Source organism: Triplophysa dalaica, chromosome 25 (assembly GCF_015846415.1).
Source record: "Triplophysa dalaica isolate WHDGS20190420 chromosome 25, ASM1584641v1, whole genome shotgun sequence".
Classification (NCBI taxonomy): domain Eukaryota; kingdom Metazoa; phylum Chordata; class Actinopteri; order Cypriniformes; family Nemacheilidae; genus Triplophysa; species Triplophysa dalaica.
Window position 1 is genome coordinate 7,105,312 of NC_079566.1, and position 27,725 is coordinate 7,133,036.

General features: G+C 38.2%; 3 protein-coding genes across 7 annotated transcripts; all 3 read left to right on the forward strand.

Annotated features, from left to right (window-relative positions):
* The first annotated feature begins 573 nt into the window (after positions 1-573).
* On the forward strand, positions 574-6,892 carry matn1 (matrilin 1). The gene is made up of 8 exons (XM_056742128.1): positions 574-686; positions 2,500-2,846; positions 3,108-3,330; positions 3,905-4,033; positions 4,185-4,589; positions 4,677-4,829; positions 4,912-4,992; positions 6,222-6,892. Exons 1-8 carry the CDS (start codon positions 605-607, stop codon positions 6,269-6,271), a joined length of 1,470 nt encoding a protein of 489 aa, XP_056598106.1. The 5' UTR covers positions 574-604; the 3' UTR covers positions 6,272-6,892.
* A 1,323-nt stretch (positions 6,893-8,215) lies between these two features.
* Positions 8,216-12,231, forward strand: sesn2 (sestrin 2). Of its 2 annotated transcripts, none has more exons than XM_056742129.1 (10): positions 8,216-8,349; positions 8,716-8,784; positions 8,964-9,149; positions 9,255-9,437; positions 9,548-9,754; positions 10,137-10,278; positions 10,492-10,604; positions 10,705-10,895; positions 11,151-11,295; positions 11,700-12,231. In XM_056742129.1, the coding sequence occupies exons 1-10, from the start codon at positions 8,344-8,346 to the stop codon at positions 11,784-11,786; spliced, it is 1,329 nt and encodes a 442-aa protein (XP_056598107.1). In that variant the 5' UTR covers positions 8,216-8,343; the 3' UTR covers positions 11,787-12,231. The 2 variants fall into 2 exon arrangements, with proteins under 2 accessions (XP_056598107.1, XP_056598108.1); XM_056742130.1 differs by having other exon boundaries at positions 8,233-8,349; positions 8,719-8,784.
* A 968-nt stretch (positions 12,232-13,199) lies between these two features.
* yrk (Yes-related kinase) lies at positions 13,200-27,576 on the forward strand. 4 transcript variants are annotated; one of them, XM_056741125.1, is made up of 13 exons: positions 13,200-13,396; positions 18,172-18,208; positions 19,409-19,677; positions 19,789-19,891; positions 20,544-20,642; positions 20,732-20,835; positions 22,046-22,195; positions 22,960-23,124; positions 24,656-24,835; positions 24,945-25,021; positions 25,244-25,397; positions 25,683-25,814; positions 26,496-27,576. In XM_056741125.1, exons 3-13 carry the CDS (start codon positions 19,464-19,466, stop codon positions 26,702-26,704), a joined length of 1,587 nt encoding a protein of 528 aa, XP_056597103.1. In that variant the 5' UTR covers positions 13,200-13,396; positions 18,172-18,208; positions 19,409-19,463; the 3' UTR covers positions 26,705-27,576. The 4 variants fall into 4 exon arrangements, with proteins under 4 accessions (XP_056597103.1, XP_056597104.1, XP_056597105.1 ...); XM_056741126.1 differs by having other exon boundaries at positions 18,176-18,208; XM_056741127.1 differs by lacking the exon at positions 22,960-23,124 and adding an exon at positions 23,380-23,535 and having other exon boundaries at positions 13,201-13,396.
* Positions 27,577-27,725: the final 149 nt, after the last annotated feature.

The window sequence follows — 27,725 nt, forward strand, 5'->3', positions numbered from 1 at the left end:
TTTATCACATGAACCAATTTATACACAACATACGCCACACACACATATTATTCCAGTATTAGGCCTTCAAATGCATACGCACACTAACCACCACCGGGCACACAAGGGACCGCGTGGTGCGTTTGGTACAAAAACACAGACACACACGTACACGCGGGCGGAACAGGGCTGTCTGTGTTGGATCAGGCACTGAGGCTTCCCGCATAATCCCCGCACATAAATTCCTGCGTGTGCGAGATTAATTTCAGAGGAAAAGTGCCCAGAAAAGACAGATTCATCTTAATGTTTATTTGAGTTCAGCCCCACGTTAGAGACCCCTCCTAGGGCTCCAAATGAACTTGGTTTCTCTTACACAAACACATACACGGATCAAGGTGTGTTTGTCTTTCCTACCCCAAACTTTGGAACAGGTATCGCCACCCTCAAAAAGCTTCCACATAGACCTCGAAGAGATGGATTTGAGGGCGGCGTCTCTAAACGTAAAGCGTGTGTATCTGCTTGTTTGCGTGTGTATGTGTGTTGATAACTTGAGAGTTTCTCTCACTGTGAATCAGTCTGTCTCTGGTTGTCGAGCTGGTCGTGTGAACTCAAGCTACATTACAATATGACATTGCTGGGGTTTGTGATGCTATTATGCATCTTGGGAGCTCAAGCCACCGTGGATCTGAGAAACGCTGCTGCCATGGGTAAGAACACAGATTGTGATGTTAATGGATCCATTAATTTGATTTGCACTAGATGGGTGTTCCTGTGGATCATTGGTAAAGCATGGTTTTAGTAATTCCAAGGTTATAGGTTACATTCATTGCAAAAAGAATTGATGCTTAATGCATAAATCTAAATGGATTCTGAGAAGTCAAAACCAAAAATATTAAAATAAAATAAAAAACACCAAGAATTTCTATGCATGCTTGGACCAAAATGCAAAATAGCACATTTATGCAACATTTATGCATTTGGTAGATGATTCTTTACAAATTGGCTTACAGTGCATTCAAGCCTTTTTTCATATGTGTGGAAATTGAACCCACAACCTTTTCTGCTGCTAACACAGTGCTTTACCAATTTAGATACATTGTATCTATTACATACATATGTATCTCATTACATTGTCCTATATTTTTTCATACAATACCCTTAATATATTTTTGATATTATTTTAGTTCAATGTTAAGCAAAGACATGAATTGTAACCTTCTGAAGAGCTTATAGGGATAGTTCACCCCAAAATGAAAATGCTGTCACCATCTAAAACTGTTTAAAAGTTATTTTTCTGTTGAACACAAAATAAGATATTTTGAAGAATATTGGAACAGTTCTGGGGCAACATTGACTATCATATTGGTTCTTTCACCTACTATGGTCAATAGTGCCCCAGAACTGTTTGGATCCAAACATTCTTCGAAATATCTCTTTTTGTTTTCAGCAGAACAACAACATTTTGAGGGTTTTGGAACAACTAGGGGGTTAGAGTCCATGATGACAGAATTTTCTTTTTTTGGCTAATGTTCCCTTTAAGCCTCTTGAAAAATATAATCCATCACCTTTAGTGTTTTTAAATTTCACTCATCCTCACCTTCTATTCTCCTGTATAGATTTATTCATCTCTCCCCGTGTTCAACATATTTTTTTCCTATGCTCAAGAATATAGATTTTAGTAGTGAAAAATTGTTAACACTCTCTCATTCATAAGTCACTTTGGATAAAAGCATCTGCTAAATGAATAAATGTAAATGTTGTTAGAATGTTATTCCAGTAAGTGACCAACTGTGAGAGAGAAATATTGTAATCATGTGGGTAATTAGGGTTGTGTTTCAGTGGTTTTGTTAAATGTTTGTGTGCTTTAGAAAAAAGTTGTTTTTGTAGGTTTCAGATCTCTACATTTTTACACAAAGAGGTTCTTTACTGCGTGTGTGTGTGTGTGTGTGTGTGTGTGAGTGTGTGTGCATACCTGTGTGCACATGCATGCCTAAAGCTGAATGTATTATCAATGGGAGGTATTATGAGGAGTGCCAACACTGTACGTTTATTGAGGTACATACAGACTGTCTGGCTTTCCACTTATACTTTCTTCCTCGCACCCCAATACACACACACGCACACACACAAATGCTTTTATTTGTTCAAGCTTTTAAAAAAAATCATATAAATATTAAGGGAGACAGTTCACCCAGAAATACATTTTTTTGTCATCATTTATTCACGCTCGAGTTGAAATCTGTATAAAAAAATTCTGATGAACAAATTACAATGGTAGTCAAAGGTGCCCTTGAACTGTTTGCCATCTTACATACAGTCATGGAGTCAATGATGAACAAGAACTGTTTGGTTACTGACATTTTTCCAAATAAATTTATTTACAAGAAATTTATACAGATATGACAGAATTATTTTTTTGGGGTCAACTGTACCTTTAAGGAGGGTGTAGATGTATTACATTGGACATTTCACCATGTGGCAATCTCTCACATCACCTCTTTCTTCATTTCTTCGTTTTAGCTGCAGGCTTGTGTAACACTAAGCCGACTGATGTGGTGTTCCTCATCGACAGCTCTCGAAGCGTCCGCCCCTCTGAGTTTGAGCAGGTCAAGGTCTTCCTCACCAAAGTCATTGATAGTTTGAACGTCGGGCAGGACGCCACTCGCGTGGGCGTCGTGAACTATGCCAGCCGTGTGAAGAATGAGATCTCACTGAAGTCACACAAAACCAAGGCTGGACTTGTTAAGGCTGTGTCCAAGATTGAGCCACTGTCCTCTGGTACAATGACCGGCCTTGCCATCCAGTTCGCCATAAATGTGGCCTTCAGCGAAGCAGAAGGCGCACGCAAATCCCCTGGCATCAGCAAGGTCAGGCTCTGTGACAGACAATCCCAATCCCAAGTCTCTTTCTGTCCATATTGGAATGTTCAAAAGCATTTATCTTTTATATGGGCACCATGCATATTGTGTTACATAACTATCAATGGATAAATCAACCATCTAAATCTACTATAATCTTAATCCAAAACAAAATCTGTCATCATTTATTTGAACAACTTTCCCTTCAATCTCCTTGAAGACTTCTGCACCACACCTGTATACTGTATAAATGTGTTACATTGATCGCAGGTGGCCATCATTGTGACCGACGGCAGACCTCAAGACAATGTCCGTGACATCGCGGTCAAGGCACGGGAGGCTGGCATCGAGATCTTCGCCATCGGAGTGGGCCGTGTGGACATCACCACTCTCAAACAGATGGCCACCGAACCACTCGACGATCACGTCGACTATGTGGAGAGCTACAGTCTCATTGAGAAGCTCACCAAGAAATTCCAAGAGGCCTTCTGTGGTAAGTGGGAGGGTAAAAGGGGGAGGGGCGGAGAGTATGAAGGTCTCGAGTGGACCCTCCCCATCATTGCTGACATCATCAACGGGGATTTCAAAGGTGCATATAGAGTTGCGGGCACGAGTTTCATTGGGGCATGTTATCATTCATCTCAACCCTCTGCTTGATGCACAACTGCACTCGGGTCTCTGGGGGAAGAAGTAAAAGCATGTGCATTTACTGATATGATCGAAATTGCTGTCAAGCGGTGGTTCTCAGACGTGATATCTGACATCAAAAAGGTTATTCACATTAGCTGCAACAATCGGAAACATAAAAGTTTGAGAACCACTGCTGTAGCAAATCTGCATCAGGGCAACAGCCACTTCACACACCAAAATGTTTTAAAGTTCTGGTGTACCTGGTTCTCTGATATACTGTATTCTTGTGTGTTCTAAAGGTTTGCTGTTCTGGCGAGCACAGCAGACGGTTAAAACACATTCATTTTCACAGTTTCCACTTCACATAGAATAATTCTGTCCTCGCTAACCCTTCCTTCCCCCACCCGGTGTGTGTGTGTGTCTTACACTCATGGTAGAACCTGTGTCGGACCTATGCATGACAGGCGATCATGACTGTGAGCACATTTGCATCAGCACACCTGGATCTTTCAAGTGCGCCTGCAGAACAGGCCACACACTCATGAACGACGGACGAACATGCAGCGGTGAGTATGTGTGAATGCTGTGTCAGAGACGTCAAGTCTTCTTTATGACCCACACACCCCCCCCACCCAAAACAAACGAAAAAAATCCCATCATGAGATGAAACGGTGACACCAGTTACCACGAGCACAAACAATCTGTCTGTTGTCTCAGGTTGCAGTAACGCAGCCACAGATGTGGTCTTCTTGATAGACGGCTCAAAGAGCGTTAGACCTGAGAACTTTGAGCTGGTGAAGAAATGGATCAACCAGATAATAGACAAGCTGGATGTCTCCGAAAACAGTGTCCATGTCGGACTGGTGCAGTATTCCAGCTCTGTAAGGCAGGAATTCCCTCTCGGACGCCACAACAACAAAAAGGACCTTAAAGACGCAGTGAAAAGAATGGTCTACATGGAGAGGGGAACCATGACTGGCCTGGCCCTCAATTTTCTGTCGGACAACAGCTTCACTCCTAACCAGGGTTCCAGACCTGGTGTTCCAAAGGTTGGTATTGTCTTCACTGACGGAAGGTCACAAGACTACATTGGAGACGCAGCCAGCAAGGCTAAGGAGAACGGTGAGAAACAACACACACAAATTGAGCAATAAATAGGGTATGGATTTGTTCTTAAAGTGCATCATGTTGGATGCGTGTGTGCCTCAGGATTTAAAATGTATGCTGTGGGAGTTGGTAATGCTGTTGAGGAAGAGCTGAAGCAGATTGCTTCTGAACCTGCCGCTGACCATTACTCCTACACAGCTGACTTCAAAGCCATGAACGAAATTGCCAAGAAACTGCAATTCAATGTTTGTAAAGGTACGTGACGGCATGAGTGATATGAATAATACCTGTGTTTATGCAACTCATCAAACTAACTTCCTTGCCCTCGTATTTGCAGAGGAAGATCCCTGTGAATGTAATTCACTTGTCAAATTCCAGAAAAAGGTGGAGGAAGCACTACAGGCGTTAGCAAAGAAATATATCCTTTGTCAATTTGATAATGAACAAATAACTATTTAGCTCATTGCTGTTGAGTTACAGAATGTTATTGAATGCAGTTCCATGTTTAATGGATACAAATATAGATAGTGTGTGGCACTGTGAGGCTTTTTAAAGTCATGTGCACTTGATTAATACAGAATTGTTGTAATTTTACAGAATTTTGCTGTTTTTTCATGTATTATAAAAAAATATGGTCAAACAACAGAAAAAGACTGCAAAATTACAAAAAATGGGGGGTGTACTTTTACAGGAAAAAGTTGTTCATTTATGGTTCATTATAAATTTCAGTTTTTAACTTTTTTTTACAGTGTAGGGCGGGAGATATATTCCATAAATTCCAGTTTTTCACCGTCAAATTACAATCTCCTCCCTGTTTTACTTGTAAATGTTGCTGTCTTTTCTGACGGTTATTGAATACATTTCAAAAGTAGACTGTGAAAAAATAATCCAGTAAAAAAAAAAAAAATCCGGCAGCTGGACCACCAGAAATATACTGTAAAAATAACAGCAATTAAATGTTTATCCTGTTTTTCCTGTAAATTTGCAGCTAATCTGTAATTTGTTGGATTTTGACTGTATTTCAAAAACAGGACATCAAACTACAGTTTTTTGACATTATACATGAAAAATCTGTTAAAATGCCTGTAAAAAATGGTACATTTTTTAAGTAAAAAATTCTGGGTCAGTTTCAACCCATATCGTGTCATAAGCAGACAAATTCAGCAACTGGGTTAAATTATCCCACAAAATGTTAATTTTTGACCTAACCATGAGTTGATACACAGAGCATTTTGGCAATCACCCAGTATAGTTTCCTTTATGACCCAGCGGTTGGGTTGGTCCCTTTATGACTCAACCATGTGCTGAAAAGAATGCAGTATACTTTTAGAGTGTAATGTTTTATATTATAAACATTTGGGCTCTATATGATAATTGATATCAAATATGATTAACTGTGACTTTTTTATAAAATCAGATGGTAAACTTTATACAAGATTTCTGCAGCTAAACTGGTAGAGCAAAATACTAGCAATGCCAAGGTCATGGGTATAATTCCTAAAGAACACACAGACTGAAAAAATGTACCTTGATCGATGTTGCTTTGGATAAAAGCGTCTGCCAAATACCTAAATGTAAACTTTAATTAGTGAAAAATCTCTGAAATGTCTTAAATTGTAAGGATTATTTCCTTGACAACAGCATCACTGGAAGCTGTGACAAAAAAGATCGCTGCCCTGGAGAACAAGATTGTTTGAGACGACACCAAGATCTAATTCTCACACTACCACCCCTTTCTTTCATTGTAAAAAAACCTTGAGCATCCTGTGACTTCTGACCCTTTCTTAACTTTCTTTCCTCCCCTCTGTTTTCTGTCTTCATCATTGTCTAAACATGCTTTTAATTATGGTCACCTTAAAAAGAAAGGTGTTGGTTTTAAACAGCCATCCCCCGTATCAGGACTCCACCATAGAGCAATAATTTATCATAGCCAGGAGTCTGTATGTTTAAATAAAAGTCTTCCCTATGGTTGTGCATGTGTCCTAACCTGCATAATAAAGTCATAGATTCTGGGGAAGTGATGTGTATAAAAAATCTAGTAGAGGTTTCACTCTGTACTTTTCTTCATTCTACCTTTCTCGAATCTCTCATTCCCGATTCTACAATTTGCCCCCCAATAATGTAATGGATTGTTTTATATGGAATATAAATAAGGGTAATTTAATATAAGATTGGACTTGAAATACATGTGTGAATGCTTGTTTATTATTTAAAACACTCCATTAACTGAGCACACACATACAGACACACAACACACACAAACACATTAGACACAGGCAATCATCCATTCAGTTATGATAACTGCTTGTGTTGATGCAATAAAATCCCACTTTGTGTCTGTTTCTTTGTTTCATTGTGTCCTTGTACGCTAAACAGCAGTGCTGCTAGGCTTCATGTTGGATAAATAACAGGTTACATAAGAGAAAACGTTCAGCACAATAATTAGGTGTCTCAGGTACAGAGGGATGTATAGTGTGTGTCCGTGTGTGCGTGCATGTGTATCGCAATGTATGACAGCTTCAGTTATGTAACATCAGGTGTAATAAAATGAATACTGAAAGAAGTCCTCACTCAACAATAGTCTTTTGTTTCACACCTTGTCATAAATAAGTCTAAGGAGTGCAAGACTTGTAATTTGTGGGAGAAATGATCTGCCACTAAATATAATTACTCTATCTGAAAAAAAAAACACTGAGAAGACAGGACCTCACCTTATTTCAGATAGAAAAAAACATTTTATTTAATTTGAATTCATTGACCTGTGTTTGTTTCCACAACAGTAGCACGTGAGACAGGCTGGATGTCTCAAGCAAGGTCAAACAGACACTTATGAGAATCACGCATGATTTTTGTTATAGTAAAAAACAGGTTTTTAACAGAATATGTGTATTATTGTAGTTTTAATATTTTAAGACAAAGTCGCCATAAATAAAAAAAAAGATGTAGTTACGGTAGTGAAACAATGGTTAATTTTTGCTTGGAATATATATCTGTAAGTAATTCTGCGTTACAGGAACAATGTTGAGCTTTTAGCGGCATCTAGAGGTGAGGTTGTGAATTGCAACCAAAGGCACACTCCACCCCTCCCCCTCAAGTCCCTCCTTCCTTTCGAAGCACTATGGCAGCTGACCCAGGACAACCATGTCGATACGTTTCGCATCTTTGCCGAAGGAGATATATTTTCGAAATGTCCTATGTAGCGCAATTTGTCCGTTTAGGGCTACGGTAGAAACAACATGGCGAATTCCTTATATGGTACCCGCGGTGTATGTAGATAAAAATAGCTCATTCAAAAGTCATAACAAAACGCTTTACTATGTAAGGTCTTTAAACCCTCCTGAAGGCATAATTTTGTATATTATATTGAATTTCTGTCAATTGATACAACTACACATATTTCACACAGCAGCTTAATAGTTAAAACATTCAACCGTGAACCTGTATAACATTCGTTTCGTTCTAAGATCAAACTATATAGCCGTCATATTATGTCCGCAACATATAAGTACATAAGTATAAAGTACAGCAGTGTTGGAGATCACCTCGTTACCGGTGAGTTGTGTCATGCTGCGCCGCGGAGATGATGCAAGAGTCCGGCACTGTGTGTTCACGCACGCCACGCCTCCTCCCGGTGCCGTTTCCTGCTTTTCCACAGACGCTTTTACAGGCATAATGAAATCATAGAGGAGGCACCAAACACCTATCAGGAGTCCTTTAACCGAATGTTTTTTCTCTTCAGTCTGTGGGCTTAAAGCGTGTATTCAATCCAATGAAGGTGAGTCATGTGTCCGATCGAGTCACTCTGTCATTAATGTTGCGGGTGAACCGGCGTCTTGTGCTGTTTGTGTAAGTTAGATCGATATGTTGTTTACCCTTGTAATTGCGAGTCAGACACCCGATAACAAGTGGGAAGGGCCACATTAAAGCCCCATTAAAGTCGTTAGTCATCTATTATTATCAGCATATACAGGAGTAAGAGTTCAGTGCAAGATGTATTCAATATCGTGTATATGAGATTGGGTTGGTGGACTATATATGTTTATAGATGTTGTGTCTTTAAAAAGAAAAAATGTACACTTTCTTTATTCTGCTTACCTGAGGAGCAATCTCCCTCTGCATTTATCATTGTTGTTTGTCTCAGGAGGAAGGGGATGTTGACATACCCCAGACATTGCCTTCTGGGCCCAGTGCCTTTATCCCTGTTGAAGAGGTGTGTGTTTTATTTTCTCTTATGATATGTGACATTTGTTATTATAGGCACGTCAACTTGTTTGACAAGTTAAGGCAGAATTATAATGGCAGACAATGACTTCTGCTGTGTGTCACATTATGCTTGTCATTCTTAGTTTGTTTACAGAACAAACCTCTGTCGTTTTCTGTCTCCGTCAGATTCTGGAGGAAGGGCCTGCACAAGAGATGATGTCAGGTCTGTTGTCAGACGGGCGTGTGGATCATGTCACCATGGCAATGGGGCTGCATTCCTCCTACCTGGCCTGTTTCCTTCGCACCCAGCATGCTTTGCTGCAGCTGGATGGTCCCTTGCCTTTGTCGTGGAGACATTTTATAATTATTTTGGTGCGTATTTGTTCGGCGGCTTTATAAAGGCTGCACGTTTTAAAAAGCCATTCATGTGTTTGTTTATAATAGTTATAATTGAGAAATTGTTTTCTGGTTGTGCAGGCGTCTGCACGGCATCAGTGTTCGTACCTAGTGCAGCATCACACCGCTGCTTTTCTATTTGCCGGAGGAGACGAGACTTGGCTCAGGGGACTACACTGTGCACCACCTAAAATTCAACGCCTGCAGACTCTTAACAAGCTACTTGCACACAGACCTTGGATCATCAACCAGGAACACATACAGGTAAACACATGATGACCCGAAAATAAAAATTCTGATAAATGATGATCCATTAAACACTGTTCATCATATGTAGAGAAGAATGTGATGTACTCTTTGTGTTATGTTTGCAGGAGTTGGTTTGTCCTGGTGCAGAGGCCCGGTGGTCACTGGCAGAGTTGATTCAGGCGGTGGTTTTAATGAGTCACACCCACTCTTTGGTCTCTTTTGTTTGGGGGTGTGGAATTCTTCCAGAGCCCGCGCAGTCAGGTGATCAGGTCCAATGTTCGCCTACAGAGTCATGCTGTTCTGTCCGAGACGAAGCTAAAAATCAACAAGAGGTATTAAAGTTGTTACCAATGTTGTATTGATTACAGTTTAACGTGATACCCCAAAATGTAAATATTGTCATAATTTATTCACCCTCTTGTCATTTTGAACCTGTATGACCATCTTTCTTGAGCAGAAGAAGATATTTTGAAGAAAGTTGGTAACCGAGCTCCACTGCCCCCATTCAGTTATTTTGTATGGATACAAAACCAATCCAAGTGAATGGGGGCCAGTGAACAACATTCTTATAAATATTTTCTTGTATGTTCTGTGGAAGAAAGAAAGTCATACAGGTTTGAGGGTGAGTAACTGATGACAACATTTTTATTTTGGGTGAACTATCACTTTAATAATAACCTTTTGCGTTCGGATAACTGTGTATTTTACGCACAGTGGTCTGAAGCCGTGAACGAGGTTCAGCTTTTGATGGAGAAGATGAGGATGGTCCAACAGCTTGGTGAAGAATTTACACAGGAGGAGATGGTGACTCGCTTTGAAAGAGAGAGAACTGAGAGTTTATTGGAACCTGCCGATGGTATGAACACACTCACGTTATGGAAAGTCGAATAACTAATTCAAAGAACCGGTTCTTGTGCCACCTGTTGAATGTGAATGCACCCCAGGCATTACGTGACAAGAATTGAAATTGTAAAATATATAAAATATACATTTAACTCATTTGATGACAGATTTTTTTGTCCTTGTCCCTTTTTGACAATCCTTTGTCATTTTTTGTTTTTTTAAACAGTCCAGCATTCTGTTCTTCCCGATTGTGTGTCACGGTTTGTTGTGGATGCAGATTTTACGTACCAGGATTTCAGTCCCAGAGGAGAACAGGCCCCCCCAACCATGAGAGCTCAGGTTCATTACTCACTTTACTTACAGTAGATCTACAGTGTAACAAAGTTGCACTGAACGTTTATACAGTTCTAAAAAAATCATAGTGATTTCGTGTTTTCAGGACTATTCGTGGGAGGATCACGGGTTTTCACTGATGAACAGGTTGTATGGTGAGATGGCACAGCTTCTGGATGAGAAGTTTCAGGTGGTGTGTGCGCTAACATATCACACCATGGCCATGCACTCAGATGTGGACACCTCCACTCTGCGCAAAGCCATCTGGAACTACATTCATTGCATCTATGGCATCAGGTACCTCACTCACTTGTCGGCCATGTCATGAACATTTAGTGACTTTAGTTATAAAACCCTTAAATAATATAATTATTGACTGGATGCACAATTTTTTTACTTATTACACAGCTACTTTCCACATAACTGGAAGGTTTTTAAGAGTGGTTAATATTTTTTAAAAACAAATATATTTGTAAGATTTTTAAATTGTACAACTTGTTTGAACTGTATATATGTGCATAATTATTTTTATGTCTTTGTCCGCATCCACAGGTATGATGACTATAACTACGGGGATGTGAATCAGTTGTTGGAGCGCAGTTTAAAAGTATATGTTAAAACAGTTGCTTGTCACCCTGAGAAAACCACACCAAAAATGTACTTCTCGTTTTGGAGACAGTTCCGGCACTCAGAAAAGGTTTGTTATCTTATCACTGATTTGAAGTTAACAAACATCCATTTTACAGGTATATAGAATGATTCATGATCAAATTATGATTCATTTTTGGCATATTTAATGTATACAGTTGAATTATATTTGCATTGTGGAAAAGAGTGTCCTCTAGTGGTGTTTTTCTGAAATGCACTATTTCATCTGATGTGCCAATACATTTTTTAAATGCCAACAGTAATGAATGGGTACATGAAAAATAGTTTTCATTGAGACTTGCTTTGTTCATATTGTCGTATAATTGGATTTAGTGGAGCATTTATAACATGAAAGAGAACTACCAGTGGTTGTCTCTTGAGTTCCTCTTTGGAGGATGTAGAAAGCATAGCAATGTCTACTTGTGTAAGTCTTGTGTCATTTTCTTCTTGCAGGTCCACGTGAACCTATTAGTGATGGAGGCACGACTGCAGGCAGCTTTACTCTATGCACTGAGAGCAATTACACGCTACATGACCTAAAAAGCACACATGCTTTCATAAACAGCAGTAAAGAAAGGAAGGACACATGTACACACGCTCTATTTGCAACCCCAGTTGTTCTTAATATGACACACACTTTAAAGCACACAGTAGCGTCTGTCGTTTCCTTTTCTTGTGTCTTTGCAATACTTTTTTGCCTGTATGGCACAGTTAATGATCGTCTGGGAGGGGGGAATTTTGCACATGAACAGCCTCTCTGTGACCTCTCTCTTATTGTACTGTGAATTTGTGTTTTTCAGACTGCAGTATTTCGTTTTTGCGTGTATGTTGATGAACTTTGAGTTAACACTAAGCAACCTTTGTTGCCTCTTTCTCTCTCAGATTGAGAGCTGACTTACAGCGGGCTAAACTGGATGAAACAAGCACATTTTCGTTGTTTGTCTTTAAAACGTTTTTAGAAATAATAAAATATTTTATTATGAGACGTGTTTTGTATTAAATCGTGTTGGCATAAGCACACCATGGATTTATTTGGATTTTTAGTTTTGTTTTGATAGTAATGTTTAAGGGAAATTTGTTATTGTCACGATCAGTGTTGGGTAAGTTACTCTGAAAAAGTAATTAATTACTAGTTACTCATTACATATTCAATAGTGTAGTTAGATTACTGTCCAAATTACTCTGTCCAAAAAGTATTTAGTTACTCATTACTAATTACTTTCTATATCCTACATCAACCTTGATTAGTTAAGTGATTGAAACGGCTTATTTAAATCATTCAAATAAATATAATTATTAACCAAAATATTACAAAAGTGAGAATTATACATTGCAGCACAGCTTTTAAAGTAAGACTGAGAATTTTGATGTCAATTACACTATTGCACACGCATATATTTAACAAAGTATTTAGTTTAATTACATCAAAACTAACTGTAATTAAATTACAGAAAACATGAGTAATCCCTTACTTTACTTTTTCAAGGGAAAAGTAATTAAATTACAGTAACTAATAACTTAGTAACCAGTTACACCCAACACTGGTCACGATTTAGTTTTCCAACTTTCATACTTTTTTATCTTGCCTTATTTATTGTAAATGGCCATGCGTTGAAAACGTGCTTAAAGTGACAGAGCTGCACCAACACGATTCCGCCACCAGGTGGAGTTGAATGGTCGAGAAACAGTTTAATATTTCGTGCCCAACGTTATACCCATACCATTGATGCACGATGCCCGGCGATTTTATTTAATACCAATATTTAATGATATTCAACTATTCTATTCAACTGCCATTAAACTGAATAAATATTATTTAGGAACACAGTGCTTAGAGTGTCTCACGAGAGTGCGAAGTGTTGAACAAACAAATATGGTTTCCGGGATATAATTTGAATGTGTAGAAATCTGCTGGTCTGTGCTGTGAGGAGGTGGAGTCGCTCGCTCGCGCATCGCCGGGTACGGAGAGCGCGCGGTGTTCAGCCCTTCCGGACAGAACGTGACTCTAACGAGCGCACCCGAGGCCGGCTGCGCGCCGCACGGACACCAGCTTCATGAAATCCCTCTGATACCGCGCACTGATTGATTTATCTCACGCCGCTGTGTCTGGGGCTCCACGATAACTGTCGGTGCTTTAGATATTCCTGAAGGTACGTAACTTTTTTGCTTGTGTTTTTACTTAAAGAGGAAAATACTCAAAGATGTGTAGCTATGTGCCATTTAAGAAGCAAATACGCAAAGTACCCTTGAAGATGAGAAATAAACGTTTGTATATAAAATGTGGACCTGGAGATTTGTATTGCCTCCGAGGTACGCAACTTGCTTAATGAAATATTTTGAAGGGTTGCGATCTCTTTTGGCGCAGATAACATGCTGTGACAGCTAAACAGATGATCTTTAATTAAATCATTGAGTAGTGAATCAAAGAGTGAAGTTGTTACTGGGATGCTTGTAATTCCCATAAGGACATGAAACTGAGTGAGAGTCAGCTGCTCTTCAAGAGAAGTTGAAGACACATTATGTGGGTGGGTGGCAGTATAGAGATGACAAAGATTGAGACCTTCAAATAAAGTGGGTGAGCAAAATCCTGCTAAGAATTTAGTAGCAGGTGCAATAAAGGGGGGTGTTGCACTTATAGGTGGCCAGTGACATGCGTTGCACTGCATGCAAGTGAAAAAAGTATTTTCTCAGCTTCGACCAAAACCAACAAACCTATATCTGGCAGAGCCGTGGGTTGTAAATAAATAAGATGGAAAGCAAGATTGTGAGAGCTTGAGCAAAAGCGCTGCTGTGGTTTGAGAATAGGGGTTTTAATAAGGTGAAAACGTTTTAGTCTCTGATGTTTAATCTAGTGCAATGAATTTTTTTTTAGACTGCCAGCTAAAACAAAGTGTAAAGCTTTTCTTGTCTTTAGGAAACTTCATGTAGGCCTGGCTTTTTGCCTCTCAGTGTCAAAATCTTGTTATTTCAATCATGTCATGTTATTGCATCTTATTCATTTTAATATATAGCAAGGTCCATCACTTTTTTCCCATCATCTTCAACGACGAGATTGCTGAATTTAAGGGAAACTACATTAAGAATGACGATCAGCAGAAGTCTTGTGTTGAGCATGTCGTAATCTTTTCGTGACAAGTAAAACCTCCAATAAAATGCAACGTTTGATTGAGTTGAAACAAATTGTTTGTCCAGGAGTGAAAAACAGATTGGAACGTCAATAGGACTAGATTAGGCCATAGGCTTCATCACTTCCTGTTCTGTAGAAGGTCACTTCCTGGCTGGACTCCCCTGGCGCTACAGAAGGAAGTGGGTGCGGTTGTCCGGTAAAATTGTCCGAAACGCAACTTGGTAAAATTGGCCAAAGACAAAATATGATTGATCTTTTCAGCTTGTTGGTGGACTGCTCGGTATCAGTCACGAGCGTCAATTGATATTTATCTTACAATAGGAAAGAATGTGAAGAATATTGTATTCGGTGAGTTGTATATTCTGTTGAATAAAGTATCGCATCCATTCTAGTTGACCTGACCACTGTAACATGGTTTATCTGACTGTTTTGGGGTTTTATCTTTTAGCTCCGATAAAATTAATTGAATTCATACTAAATGCTGGATTGTTCAACCCGTGGTTGGGTCAAATATGGACAAACCCCTTTGTTGGTTTAAATTAAAGTGGAATTGTCTAGTTTTAAAGTGTATGTCTCATAAAAGGTAGGCCCTACACTGTTGGCATACTGGCTGTTAAATTTCTATTCATTGAATTTAATTTCGGAGGAAAATGACATCATGTGGAAAAAGGAAGTTGCTGTGATGGTGACACCTGACTTTCGGTTCCCAGGACATGCTATTGTCTCCCCCCCTCTTCTCTCTCCTCTCTCTATCCTCTCTCTCTCTCTCTCTCTCTCTCTCTCTCTCTCCTTCTCTCTCCTCTTCTCTCTCTCCTTCTCTCTCTCTCTCTCTCTCTCTCTCTCTCTCTCTATCTATCTTCTTCTAGATTTCTCTACTTAGTTTTATCTGGTTGCAAACAAAGTGTGACGTATGTCTATTTAACTAACGTCTAATTGTTGTCTTTTTGTCATAAATGGTTTTTTTTGTATAAAATGAATTGTGGGTGTAGATTTGAGGATTGCAGCGTGACAACTTGTTTCTCTGTGTCCTATCATTCCTGTTCCACTCACACAAGACTTCCTGTTGATGGGGGAGGGACCTTCCTGTCTCTAAGAGTAGGAGAGTTGGGGATAAGGGAAGGCTTAGGATGAGGAAGCTACAGGAAAGTGAGAGTGGAAGACAGAAAGAGAGTCAAACTAAACACTCACAAAACCTAGAGAAAGGGTGTCACAAATATGAGGTTATCCACATAGCTGTACCGTTTATTGTTTATATTTCCAGTGGAAGTAATCTAATATCTGAAAAATGTCAATTTCTTTCTGTCCGAAATGTGTTAAGCACGTTGCAAGGTGTCAGTGTTAACGACTGAATTTCACCACTCTTAGTTCTCTACACATCGGCTGAACATGTCTCGCTGGCATTCACACCTTCACTTTTCTATGCAGATGAATGTTTTGCACCAGTTGAACCTCACTCCATGTTGTGTATCCAACAAAGTACTCATCTGAAACACTCAACCTAAAAACCGAATATACCCTCTGTGCTCAAAAACATCGGATCATGGTCTTTTGCAGTTGCTTTTGGTTAGCCATCAAACCCTCAAATGCAACTTCCTCTTAGTGACACACAGCTGTAAATGCCAAAGTTGGCAGACTTTGACACGAAGCAGCCTGCTGGTGGACACCTTTGTGTCTATGCTATTGACCTTTCATAACAGTTGATGTCCACAAAAAGTTAATTTGAGATTGTTGTCTTTTCTTGATCCATTGTGTTGTTGCTCATTTATCTAGAACTTTGTGTCTTTAGTGGTCCTCATGGATGACCCGATTACGAAGAATGTTAGCGTTTAAAATATTGTAGGATTGAAAGTTTTTTTTGTGGAATTATAAAGCTTTTTTCTCAGATGAATTTGAATCATCATTTGACGACTCACTGATGGTGCAAACTCTTTACTTTTACGTAGAAGTGTCAAAAGGTTTCGAATAATGTGCAAGGGTGTGTGGGTTTGTTCTTTGGTGTAGAATATATTTAAACACTAAACGCTACTCTTCACTAAACCATGATGTGCACAAGCAAACCACACCATTAAATGGTTCATGTGAACTTAGCTAGGTTCTGCTAGCCTACTAAAGACGTGTAAATTGCATTATTGCATGTTAAATGTGTTTTTTGTTTGGACCTAAAAGCAATAGAAAAGACAAGACAGTGGACTGGGAGTATTTCCCATCTTTTTTTTTAAGTTCAAGTATCATTGCTATATCAGCCATACATACAATGGAAAGAAACAATGATTTACTAGATCTACACAGTTACAAGCAAGACTAGGCATACGTTTTAAACCATCTTTTATATTGTGGCAAATAAACAAAAATCACAAAATACGGAGATACAAGGTCTTAGTATATATTCCGTATATATATTAGAGCTGTCAACGTTAACGCATAAAAGCATGCAATTATTTTTTTCAGATTAAAGAGTTAAAAAAATTCAAACGCAACATCCGTTATTTCTCTGATCATTGTCTAGTGTTACATTGTATAATCATACTCTTATCTATAAAGGTTTTTGAACTATCCCGTCTGGTGTACACATGGGCTAAAGGCTGCCCCAGAATCTGTCAGACAGCGCACCAGTATTAACTTCTCTTTCGTGCTTGAATGAACGAAAATGCACAATATTATGCCAGAAAGCACATTTTGTCTCGCATTTTCGCAAGCACGGTCTTTAAAAAAATAATATATTTAATAAAGACAAATAGTTGCAACGCCAACAATATTAAAATGTTGGCTTTCATTCATAAAATGATTCTGATATTAGAATGTCAAAGTATATTTAAAAACATAAATGCTGTGTGTGATTCGTTAGTTAATCTTAATCGTTGACAGCACTAAAATAAACATGTTAAACAAAATAAATGGTGTATGTTTAACTGCGGTTAATCACACGAAAAGGGTTCCAAGATCACATTTTTTTATGTATGTATATATATATATATATATATATATATATATATAGATATATATACACAGTACACACACGCTCTTCACTTTAAAAATGAATTTTACAGTAAATGGGAAGGCCTTTCCAACCAACCTGTGGTTTATAAATGGCACATTTTGATTTGTTGGTTGGAACATTTGACATCAGCAAATATCAGATTATACAAAATTATATGAACTGAAAAAAGACATACTCAGACACATTTGATATGCATATATGCATATGGCATGTATAGAGATATATATGGAATGAGCTTTAAATGATACACATGCTGAAAGAAATATGATATACAATTGATAATAACTCTGTATTGTTTAGTGTTTTCTGTATTGTGTGTAACATTTGAAAGTGTGCTTCTGTATGGCACTTTATGTTTGGATCTTATGTTCGTGAGGCAAAGGTAAAACCATAGGTTGCCCTGTGTAACAGTGGAAGTTGGTGTTGTGTACAGTATGGGTTGGCTCTTACAGCTGGACACTGTCTTCACTCAACAGGAAATGGGGAAGGCTTTGGTGGGCCGGACAGGAAACGCTCGCAAAGCTGACATCCTGTTGATCCACTGATGGTCAGTCAGATAGGAATACAGGACATAGCTTTATACAGTGTGAATGTGTGATGTGCACATACTCACATTTTGAAGGGGAATTTTAACCGATAGAACTTCCCGTTTTTCAAGACAGGAAAGCAAGAGGAAGTAGCACATAAAGTGTGAAGACAAATTTTTTAAGCCATTTTACTTTCTTTCTCGACTTCTCTTATTCTCTCTATCACTCTGTTCATCTTTATCTCTCACTCTAAACCTCTCTCTCTCTTTCCAGGAAGATGGTGTATATGGAAAGCTGATCTGTGGATCTGGTAAGAGATCTTATTATGACAACATCCCATTGACTTACACTCCAAGAATTCATTTTTGGTATCTACATACAAATTTAGTGTAAAACACAACATTAACACTCATGACATAGAACTTCCATAAAAAAGTGCTTGAACAGCAATTATATAAATGCCATTACATAAATGATGTAAAAAACAACACGTGCACCTTCAAATTATTCTTCACAAGCATGTTGCTGCTTTCCTTCTGAAACCTTGTATCTCTATATTTTTTATCTCTTATGTGTTTGACATAAATCATTATTATTAATCACAAACCCTTTGTGTTTGTCACTAGGTTTGGCAAATATTTAACCAATAAAAGTATTGAAAAGTGCTTGTCAACTTTGATTTTGGATATCCGAAATTTTGGAAGGACACCACCGATATGTATATGAAGAGCTCTTTTTCAAAACGCTATAAATCCATTTTAATAGTTTTCATGAATTTTTTTTTTTACCTGGACCCATATATTTTGTTAATATTCAATTTATCCTGTTAAAATGGTCTGTTGGCTCAGTCTGAAAATGTTAAACAATGATTGTTTTTCAAAACGCTACAAAAATAAATAGTACACACTAAATAGTAAAATAAAATAAATATTTTCAATTTCATGTTTCAAAATTTTCCACCACATACAAAAAATAATTTAAACATAACACATACAAATACCACTAATGAGCGAATTCTGATTGGTTGAGAGGACATAATGCATTTAGGCTAAAAACAGGTTCGGGATTTATAGCGTTTTGGAAAGAAGCTGCATCTTGCAGTACATTTTAAACAAGGAAATAAAGTGATTTGGCATGAAACATTGATGGAGCAGTGAATAGGTTTAGTACACAGCAAAATGGCATTACAAACTCTTTCTTTTTAAATTTGGCACTTAATGCGTTTTGGAAAAGAGCTCTTCATATGTTTTAAATTACAACAATTGATAAACTGCACAAATTGGATGAAGCGATTTAGAAACATTCTGGTTGTCAAATTTGTAAAACAAAAAAGTGCATTGTGTAACAAAAGCCTGTTACGAAATATTGAGCTCTCAAGCTATAATTTCATCAACTAAGAGAAAGTCAAATGCACGGCTTCAATAGATTTGTGTGTACATTCATTTACAATGTGTTCGTGTCCAATCCATGTTATTATACCTAATTACACTCTTCTTCTCTTTTTTTTTAGGAAGAAACTCTGTTTCCAGGGTGATGAGCTGTGCTCATTGACAATACAGAATATTATGGGCTGTGCTTGCTGTAAGCAGAAGAAGGCTGGAAAATCGTCCTCATTGTGTGACATAGGCAATGGAGCCCAGTCGTCAGACCCAGTCCGTTATATTGCAGACCCCACTAACCCCATTAACTCAGGCCCAGGGCTTATCCCAAACTTTAATGATTTTCAAAACCCAATGTCCTCGTCCAACCTCATCCCTTCCCGCCCAACTGCCATCACAGGTGCATGTCAAAATTTGTGTTTTTTTGTATACTGTAGCTGTAACTCTTAATAACACATACATGTGACATGTGTAACTTCCTTTACTGAAACAAACGTGTGTGCATGTGCAGGAGGAGGTGTAACACTCTTTATAGCTCTCTATGACTATGATGCCCGTACAGAGGATGACCTGAGTTTCCAGAAAGGAGAGAAGTTCCATATTATCAACAATACGTGAGTTTGAAGCAGAATGATCTAGCCTGGTTATAACACATGGGGTGTATTTATTTTAGTGGTAGATTTATAAAATACAAAATAATTTGAAATAAAAGGTTATTGCAAAGAACGTAGAATAATGGAGTGAACTACTCACGGTCATTTTCTCAGCGTAATGCAATTTCCCAACCGCAGTGACATGCAAACAAACAGCACTTCCTATTTAGTAAATGTAACAGAATAAGATGATTTAAACCGTTTATAATTCAAATTTTGTGGTTTGGTTTTCTATTTTGTGTGGAATACCTATTACCATTAATATGTTCATTTTGATTTAAAAATGAAAACTCAAAGATCAAGTTTATAATTTTTCTCAATGACCTTATTCAATTTTTTACCGTTTTATTTTATATTTTATTTTAATAATTGCAACCATTATTAAATACAATTTAAATGTAGTAATCATGTTTTCTGAAGCTGTAGCTACTGTCATTTTAAAACCACTATGGGAGTCACTTCACAGGGCAGATGAACGTCTATTTAAACCTTAGGTCATAAAGACTCAACTACCGTCCCTATTTTGCCTTAACGTTCTTTGTTTCGTGTCTTTGTTCATTGTACCCCACCGTCTGATAGTGTATACTTTTTGATGTTCTTTCTCCATCCACAGTGAGGGTGACTGGTGGGAGGCCCGTTCATTAGATACAGGGAATTCTGGTTACATTCCCAGTAACTATGTGGCCCCTGTGGACTCCATACAAGCTGAAGAGTGAGTTACACATGAACATACCATTTCAAATAATTACATGAATATTATACACGGTTTCACATACCTTGTGTGGATGTGTGTGTATGTAGATGGTATTTTGGGAAGATGGGTCGGAAGGACGCAGAACGGCAACTGTTAGCCCTCAACAATCCTAGAGGGACGTTTTTGATACGAGAGAGTGAGACAACAAAAGGTAAACAGTTTCATTTAAAAAAGTTTGAATTTAAAAAAGCATGTACTGTATGTTGGTGTTACTTAATCATTGGGTGTTTCAGTCATGGGTAATATTTTACTCTTAAGGTTCTATACGACAGTAAAACTTGCTATAAAGTTCCTATTATTTATAATAAAAAAATATATTTTTTTATTTATCAAAGTAAACAGAAAAATTCTTCAAGAGCCCTAAATAACAAAAATGTAATGTATACTTGGAGAGTCCAAAAGGCCTTTGGTTAGCGTGTTTTGACTTGTGTTTCTACACGACACAACACTCCCATTACGACAAACCATGTGTTGCATCGCTTCAAGCACAGTAGAGGTGTTAACCACTACGCAAATGCATAGGGCCCCGCAAACTTGGGGGGCCCCCTAGTGGCCACGAGTGGTTAAATCATTTAATGATTGCTTTTGACACTTTTTTATAAGTGGAACGTGAGTTCACCACAGTCTAGAAAGCAGGCACTGAAATCTTGAGGGTTCTTTGATCAAATTAATTTCTATAAAATTTACTTGATTTGTGTTCATGCTCTTTAGTTTAAATCATTATTGATAACTCAAATCATATTTTTTTTGCTCCACATTTTTTCGTGTAGTGGTGCCACCCCTGGCACAGATACACAGTCATGAGCATATACATTTTTTTATTCCAAAACAAAGAATGTTTATTCTTATACCAAACTGTTATGGTGTCCAAAGTAAAATAAATCCAGGTTATATATGTCGCACTTCAAAGAATCTTGACTTTGCTGAGGGCACACAAAGTGGTAAACAAGCCCCTGACCGCGCCGCGTCCGAAGTTGATACGATGAAATATTATTGTATTTTTATTGTATTATATTGTTATAGACTTTTTACATTCATAAAGTAGTGAATCTTCATTCTGTTATCATTTACTCACCCTCTTGACATTTTAAACCTCCATGACTGTCTTTCTTCTGCAAAACACAGAAGAAGACCTTTGAAGCATGTTGGTAACCAAAAAACGTTGGTCCGCATTGAATTCTTTTGTAAGAAAACTAAAAACCAATGCTTGTCAAAGGGGGAACCAACGGTTTCGTTTACCAACATTCTTCAAAATATCTTCTTTTGCAGAAGAAAGAAAGTCAAGAGACTACTACTTTAATGATTAGGTATTTAAATATGTACACCATTAGTTTTACGGTGTCGCTCTGTCCCATCTGTAGGAGCCTATTCTTTGTCTATCAGAGACTGGGATGAAGCAAAGGGCGATCATGTCAAGCATTATAAAATTAGGAAGCTGGATAATGGAGGATATTACATCACAACTAGGACACAGTTTGACACCGTTCAGCAGCTGGTGCAGCATTACACAGGTCAGTTGAACACGTTACACTTTACACAGACCATGAGTATACTGCACTTCCAACACGCATGAAGGCATTAGATTAGAAGGCAAGATTACTGTGTATAGATTTTTTTCTATGATTATATTAGAACACAGCGTTATTTATCGACACTGTATGTGATATGTTTTTATTTGCTGAGTAACCAAAAGGTTAGTTTGTCCCTCTTTATTCATTTTGATCTTAAATTTCCTCTTTTTGTCTCTAAATTGACTTCTGCTTTCTGCTCTGCGAAGAGCATTACTTGCATCAGTTTCTGTTAGAGAGCCTCCTACTCTGAGCCTGTCTGTTGTTACAGTATGAGTCTTCCTGTTTCATTATGTTAGAAGTCAGCAGTAACACACACACACACACATACACACACATACATATACTCTACATTCTCTATTTACATGCATGCATGAGATTAAACACTTTGGAAGTTATTAAAGGTTATTAAACAGAATTCAAGAAGATTAGTACACTTGCACTTTATAAACAGACCGTCTCATTGATAAATCATAAAGATGAAGAAAACATTATCACCCCTGTTAGAAAACAGCTCTGTCGCCCTCTGCTGAGACTCAGTTTTCATGCATATGTGTGTATGCGCATGTTTGTCTGTGTTATGCGCATGTAGTCGTGGTGGAGTGCTGGTGAGTGCTTTCATGTCATAAATGTTTGTTTTATATTGCCGTCTGTGTCTTTGCATTTCTCCTTGTTTCTATCGATTTCTTTTATTTCGTGCTCTTCAGAGCGTGCAGCAGGACTGTGCTGCCGTTTGATTGGCAACTGTAGGCGGGGCATGCCTAAGCTGGCTGACCTGTCTGTGAAGACTAAAGATGTTTGGGAGATTCCCAGGGAGTCGCTACAGCTTATTAAGAAACTGGGCAACGGGCAGTTTGGTGAAGTGTGGATGGGTACGACGCAAAAAAGCATGGGAATGTGTTTAAGGAGGAAGGGAACAGACCTTGCACGCCTTATTCACCTTGACTATGTTACAGTGCCTTGTTATAAACAGTCATCACATAAACAATTGTTTTTAATCTGTCTGGACGTCAGGGAAACAACGAGTAAGGATGTAATGGTTTTGTTCTCTTTTTCTGATCCATCTAACATTGCATGCCATCCTTTCTTCTCCACCCCCTCCCTTTTTTCTTTTACCATTCTCACAGGTTGTAATGATGGTTTATGTTACTTCTTGACTAAAGCCTGTCCAAATGCCACGCCCCAAACAATGGGGTTAGGGCGGGATGCCTGGGAAATCACCCGGGAAACGCTGCAGCTCAACAGGAAGTTGGGTCAGGGTTGTTTTGGCGACGTCTGGATGGGTGAGACGGACATGAAATCCGCTGTAAACGTCAGCATTTGCTAATGCCAATTCTACAGCCAGGGGACGGCAACCTCCCCGGGGTCTAAGTGAATCTTTCCATGCACCTTGTCTGTAACATGAGAGGGTACCATTAGGAATTTATATTGAGTCATGATGACAGGGTGACATGGAAAGAGGTCCGTTTGTGGTCCATTCACAGCGCTGATCATTAAAAAAGCACAAATGCTGTGTTTGACCCTGCTTTGCCAAGCATCCGTCTGTGTTCAATCTGTGATTCTGAACTGTCAGCTAAACCCCAATAGCATCGTAGGCCTGTGTCAATGTTCACTGTCATGTCAAAAATGCAAGGGCACATTTGCTAATTGATGCCAAAAAAAGAACTTAGAAGGTGCTTTGTTATATTTCCTGTTGTCTGCAGTTATCCCAGCTTCCTATGGCAAATTCCCACATTTCTCATTTCTGGTTAGGGATGGGCATAAGCACCTTACCAAATTCATGAACAAATAATTTTTGAGTCACTAGAGTTTCATTCTCTAGTCTAGTGAACAAACATACAAGCATTCGCGTCTAGCAGCAACCACTCACTTCAACACTCAAGGAATGATAAGTTGTCAGCATGTAACATTCTGCACAATGAATTTGTGGGGTTTTGAGTTGAGCTTTCTAAAACAACTACTGTAAACTCAATCTTAAATTTCCGCATTTTGCAGACACTTTTATCCAATGCGACTTACATTGCACGGTTCTATAAATTTGTCCCCCTGGGATCAAACCCATTGCCTTGGCGTTGCTAGCACCATTCTTTAACCACCTGTGCCACAGGAAAGTAAACTGAAGAATGTTCACACCTAAGGCGAGAGGTTCTAAAAACAACTGCGAGACCGAATGCGACAGCCAAACCTGCTTGTCTCATGCACATTGTACAGTTGCAGAAAAATAGCGCAGCTGGAAACCTCACCACCACACGCACAAGTATTTTAAGTATTCAAATAAGCAAGTTTATAAAAGGACTACTATGCCCATCCTTACTTTTCAAACCTCTTCTATCATCTCTGTCTGTGTTATATCACTCCGTCCGAATGGTTCTTGCCACTGTCTCTGACATGATATCTCTGTAGGCATGTGGAATGGCACAACTAAAGTTGCAGTTAAGACATTGAAGCCAGGCACCATGTCTCCAGAGGCCTTCCTGGATGAAGCCCAGATCATGAAGAGGCTCCGTCATGATAAACTGGTACAGCTGTATGCTGTGGTGTCTGAGGAGCCCATTTACATCATCACTGAGTTTATGACTCAAGGTACAGACAATTATACAGTGCCTCTCAGAAACGCATTAAACTGAGTCCCTGAGAGAACGCAGCTAAAAATAAACTTTGTCATGTTGTTTGTCTTGTTTCTGTGATTTAGGAAGCTTGTTGGACTTTTTAAAAGATGGAGACGGCGGAACTTTGAAATTGCCTCAACTTGTGGACATGGCAGCTCAGGTAAAGTTTCTTAAGTGGTATTTTACAGACAATTGTTCAAATCTACGGCTAGGATGATCTTCTGGAATTAACTTGGCGTTAAGTGTTAAAAAGTAAGATTGGGATCACAGTGGATCTTCAGATTTTGATATTAGCATTCAGTAGTCAATACTTTGAACTCTTTAACCAAACTAATATCGATCTCCTAACTATTGTGAGGAAAAACACTTTTTTTTCTTATAGATTGCTGCAGGCATGGCCTATATTGAACGGATGAACTACATCCACAGAGATTTGCGAGCTGCCAATATCCTAGTTGGAGACGGTCTGGTCTGTAAGATTGCAGACTTTGGGTTGGCTAGACTCATTGAGGACAATGAATACACAGCTAGACAAGGTCATTTAAATTCTGTCCTGACCCTGATTCTAATCTATTGTACTGTCTTTTCTGAGCGCTTCCAAAGTTTCCTTTTTTATTTCAATACAATCAAATTAAATGCATCACTTATTGTGTAAGTTTTGTTTAATTTCAGCTCCGGTTGTTATATATTCATTTTACTGCACTGCAGTTTTTCCTCATTCATTAATTGATTGTAGGCTGCTGTATCTCTAAAGACTTTGTTAAATTTTTCATCTGTTATATTCGTAAATTGTTCTGAATTCATTGTTCATTTTATTATAGGAGCAAAGTTTCCGATTAAATGGACCGCCCCAGAGGCTGCTCTTTATGGCAAATTTACCATCAAATCTGATGTGTGGTCTTTTGGTATCTTATTGACGGAACTCATCACCAAGGGCAGAGTGCCTTATCCAGGTGTGTCCTGAACCTGTGTTTGTTGAGACACTACGGCCATTCATTCAAACTCTCTATTGTTGCTTTATTACTTCCTTTTGATTTAAAAAACAATGTTATTCAACATAAAATTACAGCATTGTATAATATAATTGCAAGAGAATAACATTTTATTTTTTAACATTAGTAAATGTATTAGCAAACATAAACTAACAGGGAACAAAATAGTTATAGATTTATTAATCTCTCATGTTAGTTAATAGCAGTACAGTTGTTTGCGTTAGTTCACTGTGCATTAAAAATTTTTAACAGTTACAGCTTTTGATTTTTAAAAGTTATATATTAAATGCTATAGATTTTATTACTATATAAAATATAGTACATGCTGAAATCAACATCGACTAAGATAAATAAATGCTGAATAAATATGGTTTATTGTTAGTTCATGTTAACTAATACAGTTTTGTTGATAACCTTTTTTAAGTGTTACCAATGTAATAAAATATTATATTATAAAAATAATTTTAAGGTTAGCCACGATCCATTTTAAAGGAGTTTTCAAAGAGTAATTTATATTGGATATATACCTTTTTAGCGTTTATTATGTTTTACACTTAACACTTTTTAAAGTTTCATTGGTTTATCCTCGTATTGAAAGTTCCACTTGTGGATCGCTTATTTTGTTTATGTGACAATCTGTAGGAATGAACAACAGAGAGGTTCTGGAGCAGGTGGAGCGTGGTTACCGGATGCCGTGTCCGCAGGGCTGCCCAGGGTCTCTGCATGAGTTGATGCTGGAGTGCTGGAGGAAGGACCCTGACGAAAGACACACCTTTGAGTACCTGCAGGGCTTCCTGGAGGATTACTTTACTGCTACTGAACCCCAGTACCAGCCTGGAGAGAACCTGTGATATACTCATATTATATCATGTCTGAATTGCCTTTACTTATTATTGCAACACCCCTATAAACTGATCTTATTTCAAGGCTCCATGTGTAGGCCCCCACTGAACACATTCAAGTGCAGTTTCTTCGTGGGGTTTAGTTTGAGAGCTTTAATTTGAAATACTTTTCTTTATACAGCTTGATTGAGCCACGTATGAGGTAAAATAATGCAAAATGTCAATGGTGCGGTTCTTCCGCATCAATGACAGCACATGTCGATGACATGATCTTTTTAATCAAGCAACAGCAATTACTTAGGGATTCAATCAAGATTCAATCAACATATTTGTTTTGTTGTTTATCTGTACTTTGTTTATTTTGCCAGCCTTATATTCCTTTATTTTGGTTTATTTGTGAAGCTTACACTCTTGGGTAGGGATTTCCTGTAAAGCCCTGATGTACCATAATAGACTTTATTGTGCCATTAAAGGCTGATTTTAAGACAGTATTGATACTAGGTAAAAAATGAGGACAAGCATCTTTCACTTTCCTTGAAATGAGAAGGTAAAAACTACTGTTTTGATTGTTTTCTTGATTTTTTTCTGTATTTTACACTGTATTTTACGTATAATCCTATCTCAAGATTTGGTTATAATTTAAATAGATGTCAAACCTGTGCCTTTATTCATGGTGGCTGGATATTCTGCAGGGATCGACTGGAACCCCTGAATGGAAGTCTGTGTATTACAGTTAGATAATGTTTATGTGCCATTTAAATGTGCCATTTAATTATATAGAGGTTACTGAACTGAACCAATGTGTCTAACATGTATTTTCTGTACTCAGTGTTCACATAAACACATACATAAATACACAAATGTGTATCAAAGATTGTTTACATCTGCGTTTAAATGGTCCATAAACGCAGTTCACTGCGTGCTTTACTAAAGATGTCCACAAGATGGCAGAAGATGCACGAGACTGGAAGTAATGCAGGCTCTTTGGTATGCTGTCTTGGTTTCTTAATTATCCTTGCGGGGTTTGTAG

Bases quoted from the DNA above. Each gene is read 5' to 3' on its own strand.
- matn1 (XM_056742128.1), top strand. From the start codon at position 605: ATGACATTGCTGGGGTTTGTGATGCTATTATGCATCTTGGGAGCTCAA. The intron at 2,847-3,107 runs GTCAGGCTCTGT...CATTGATCGCAG, and splicing joins AATCCCCTGGCATCAGCAAG to GTGGCCATCATTGTGACCGA. The intron at 4,034-4,184 runs GTGAGTATGTGT...CTGTTGTCTCAG, and splicing joins CGACGGACGAACATGCAGCG to GTTGCAGTAACGCAGCCACA.
- sesn2 (XM_056742129.1), top strand. The intron at 8,785-8,963 runs GTGTGTGTTTTA...TGTCTCCGTCAG, and splicing joins CCTTTATCCCTGTTGAAGAG to ATTCTGGAGGAAGGGCCTGC. The intron at 9,755-10,136 runs GTATTAAAGTTG...TTTTACGCACAG, and splicing joins AAGCTAAAAATCAACAAGAG to TGGTCTGAAGCCGTGAACGA.
- yrk (XM_056741125.1), top strand. From the start codon at position 19,464: ATGGGCTGTGCTTGCTGTAAGCAGAAGAAGGCTGGAAAATCGTCCTCA. The intron at 20,836-22,045 runs GTAAACAGTTTC...TCCCATCTGTAG, and splicing joins AGAGAGTGAGACAACAAAAG to GAGCCTATTCTTTGTCTATC. The intron at 25,815-26,495 runs GTGTGTCCTGAA...GACAATCTGTAG, and splicing joins GGGCAGAGTGCCTTATCCAG to GAATGAACAACAGAGAGGTT.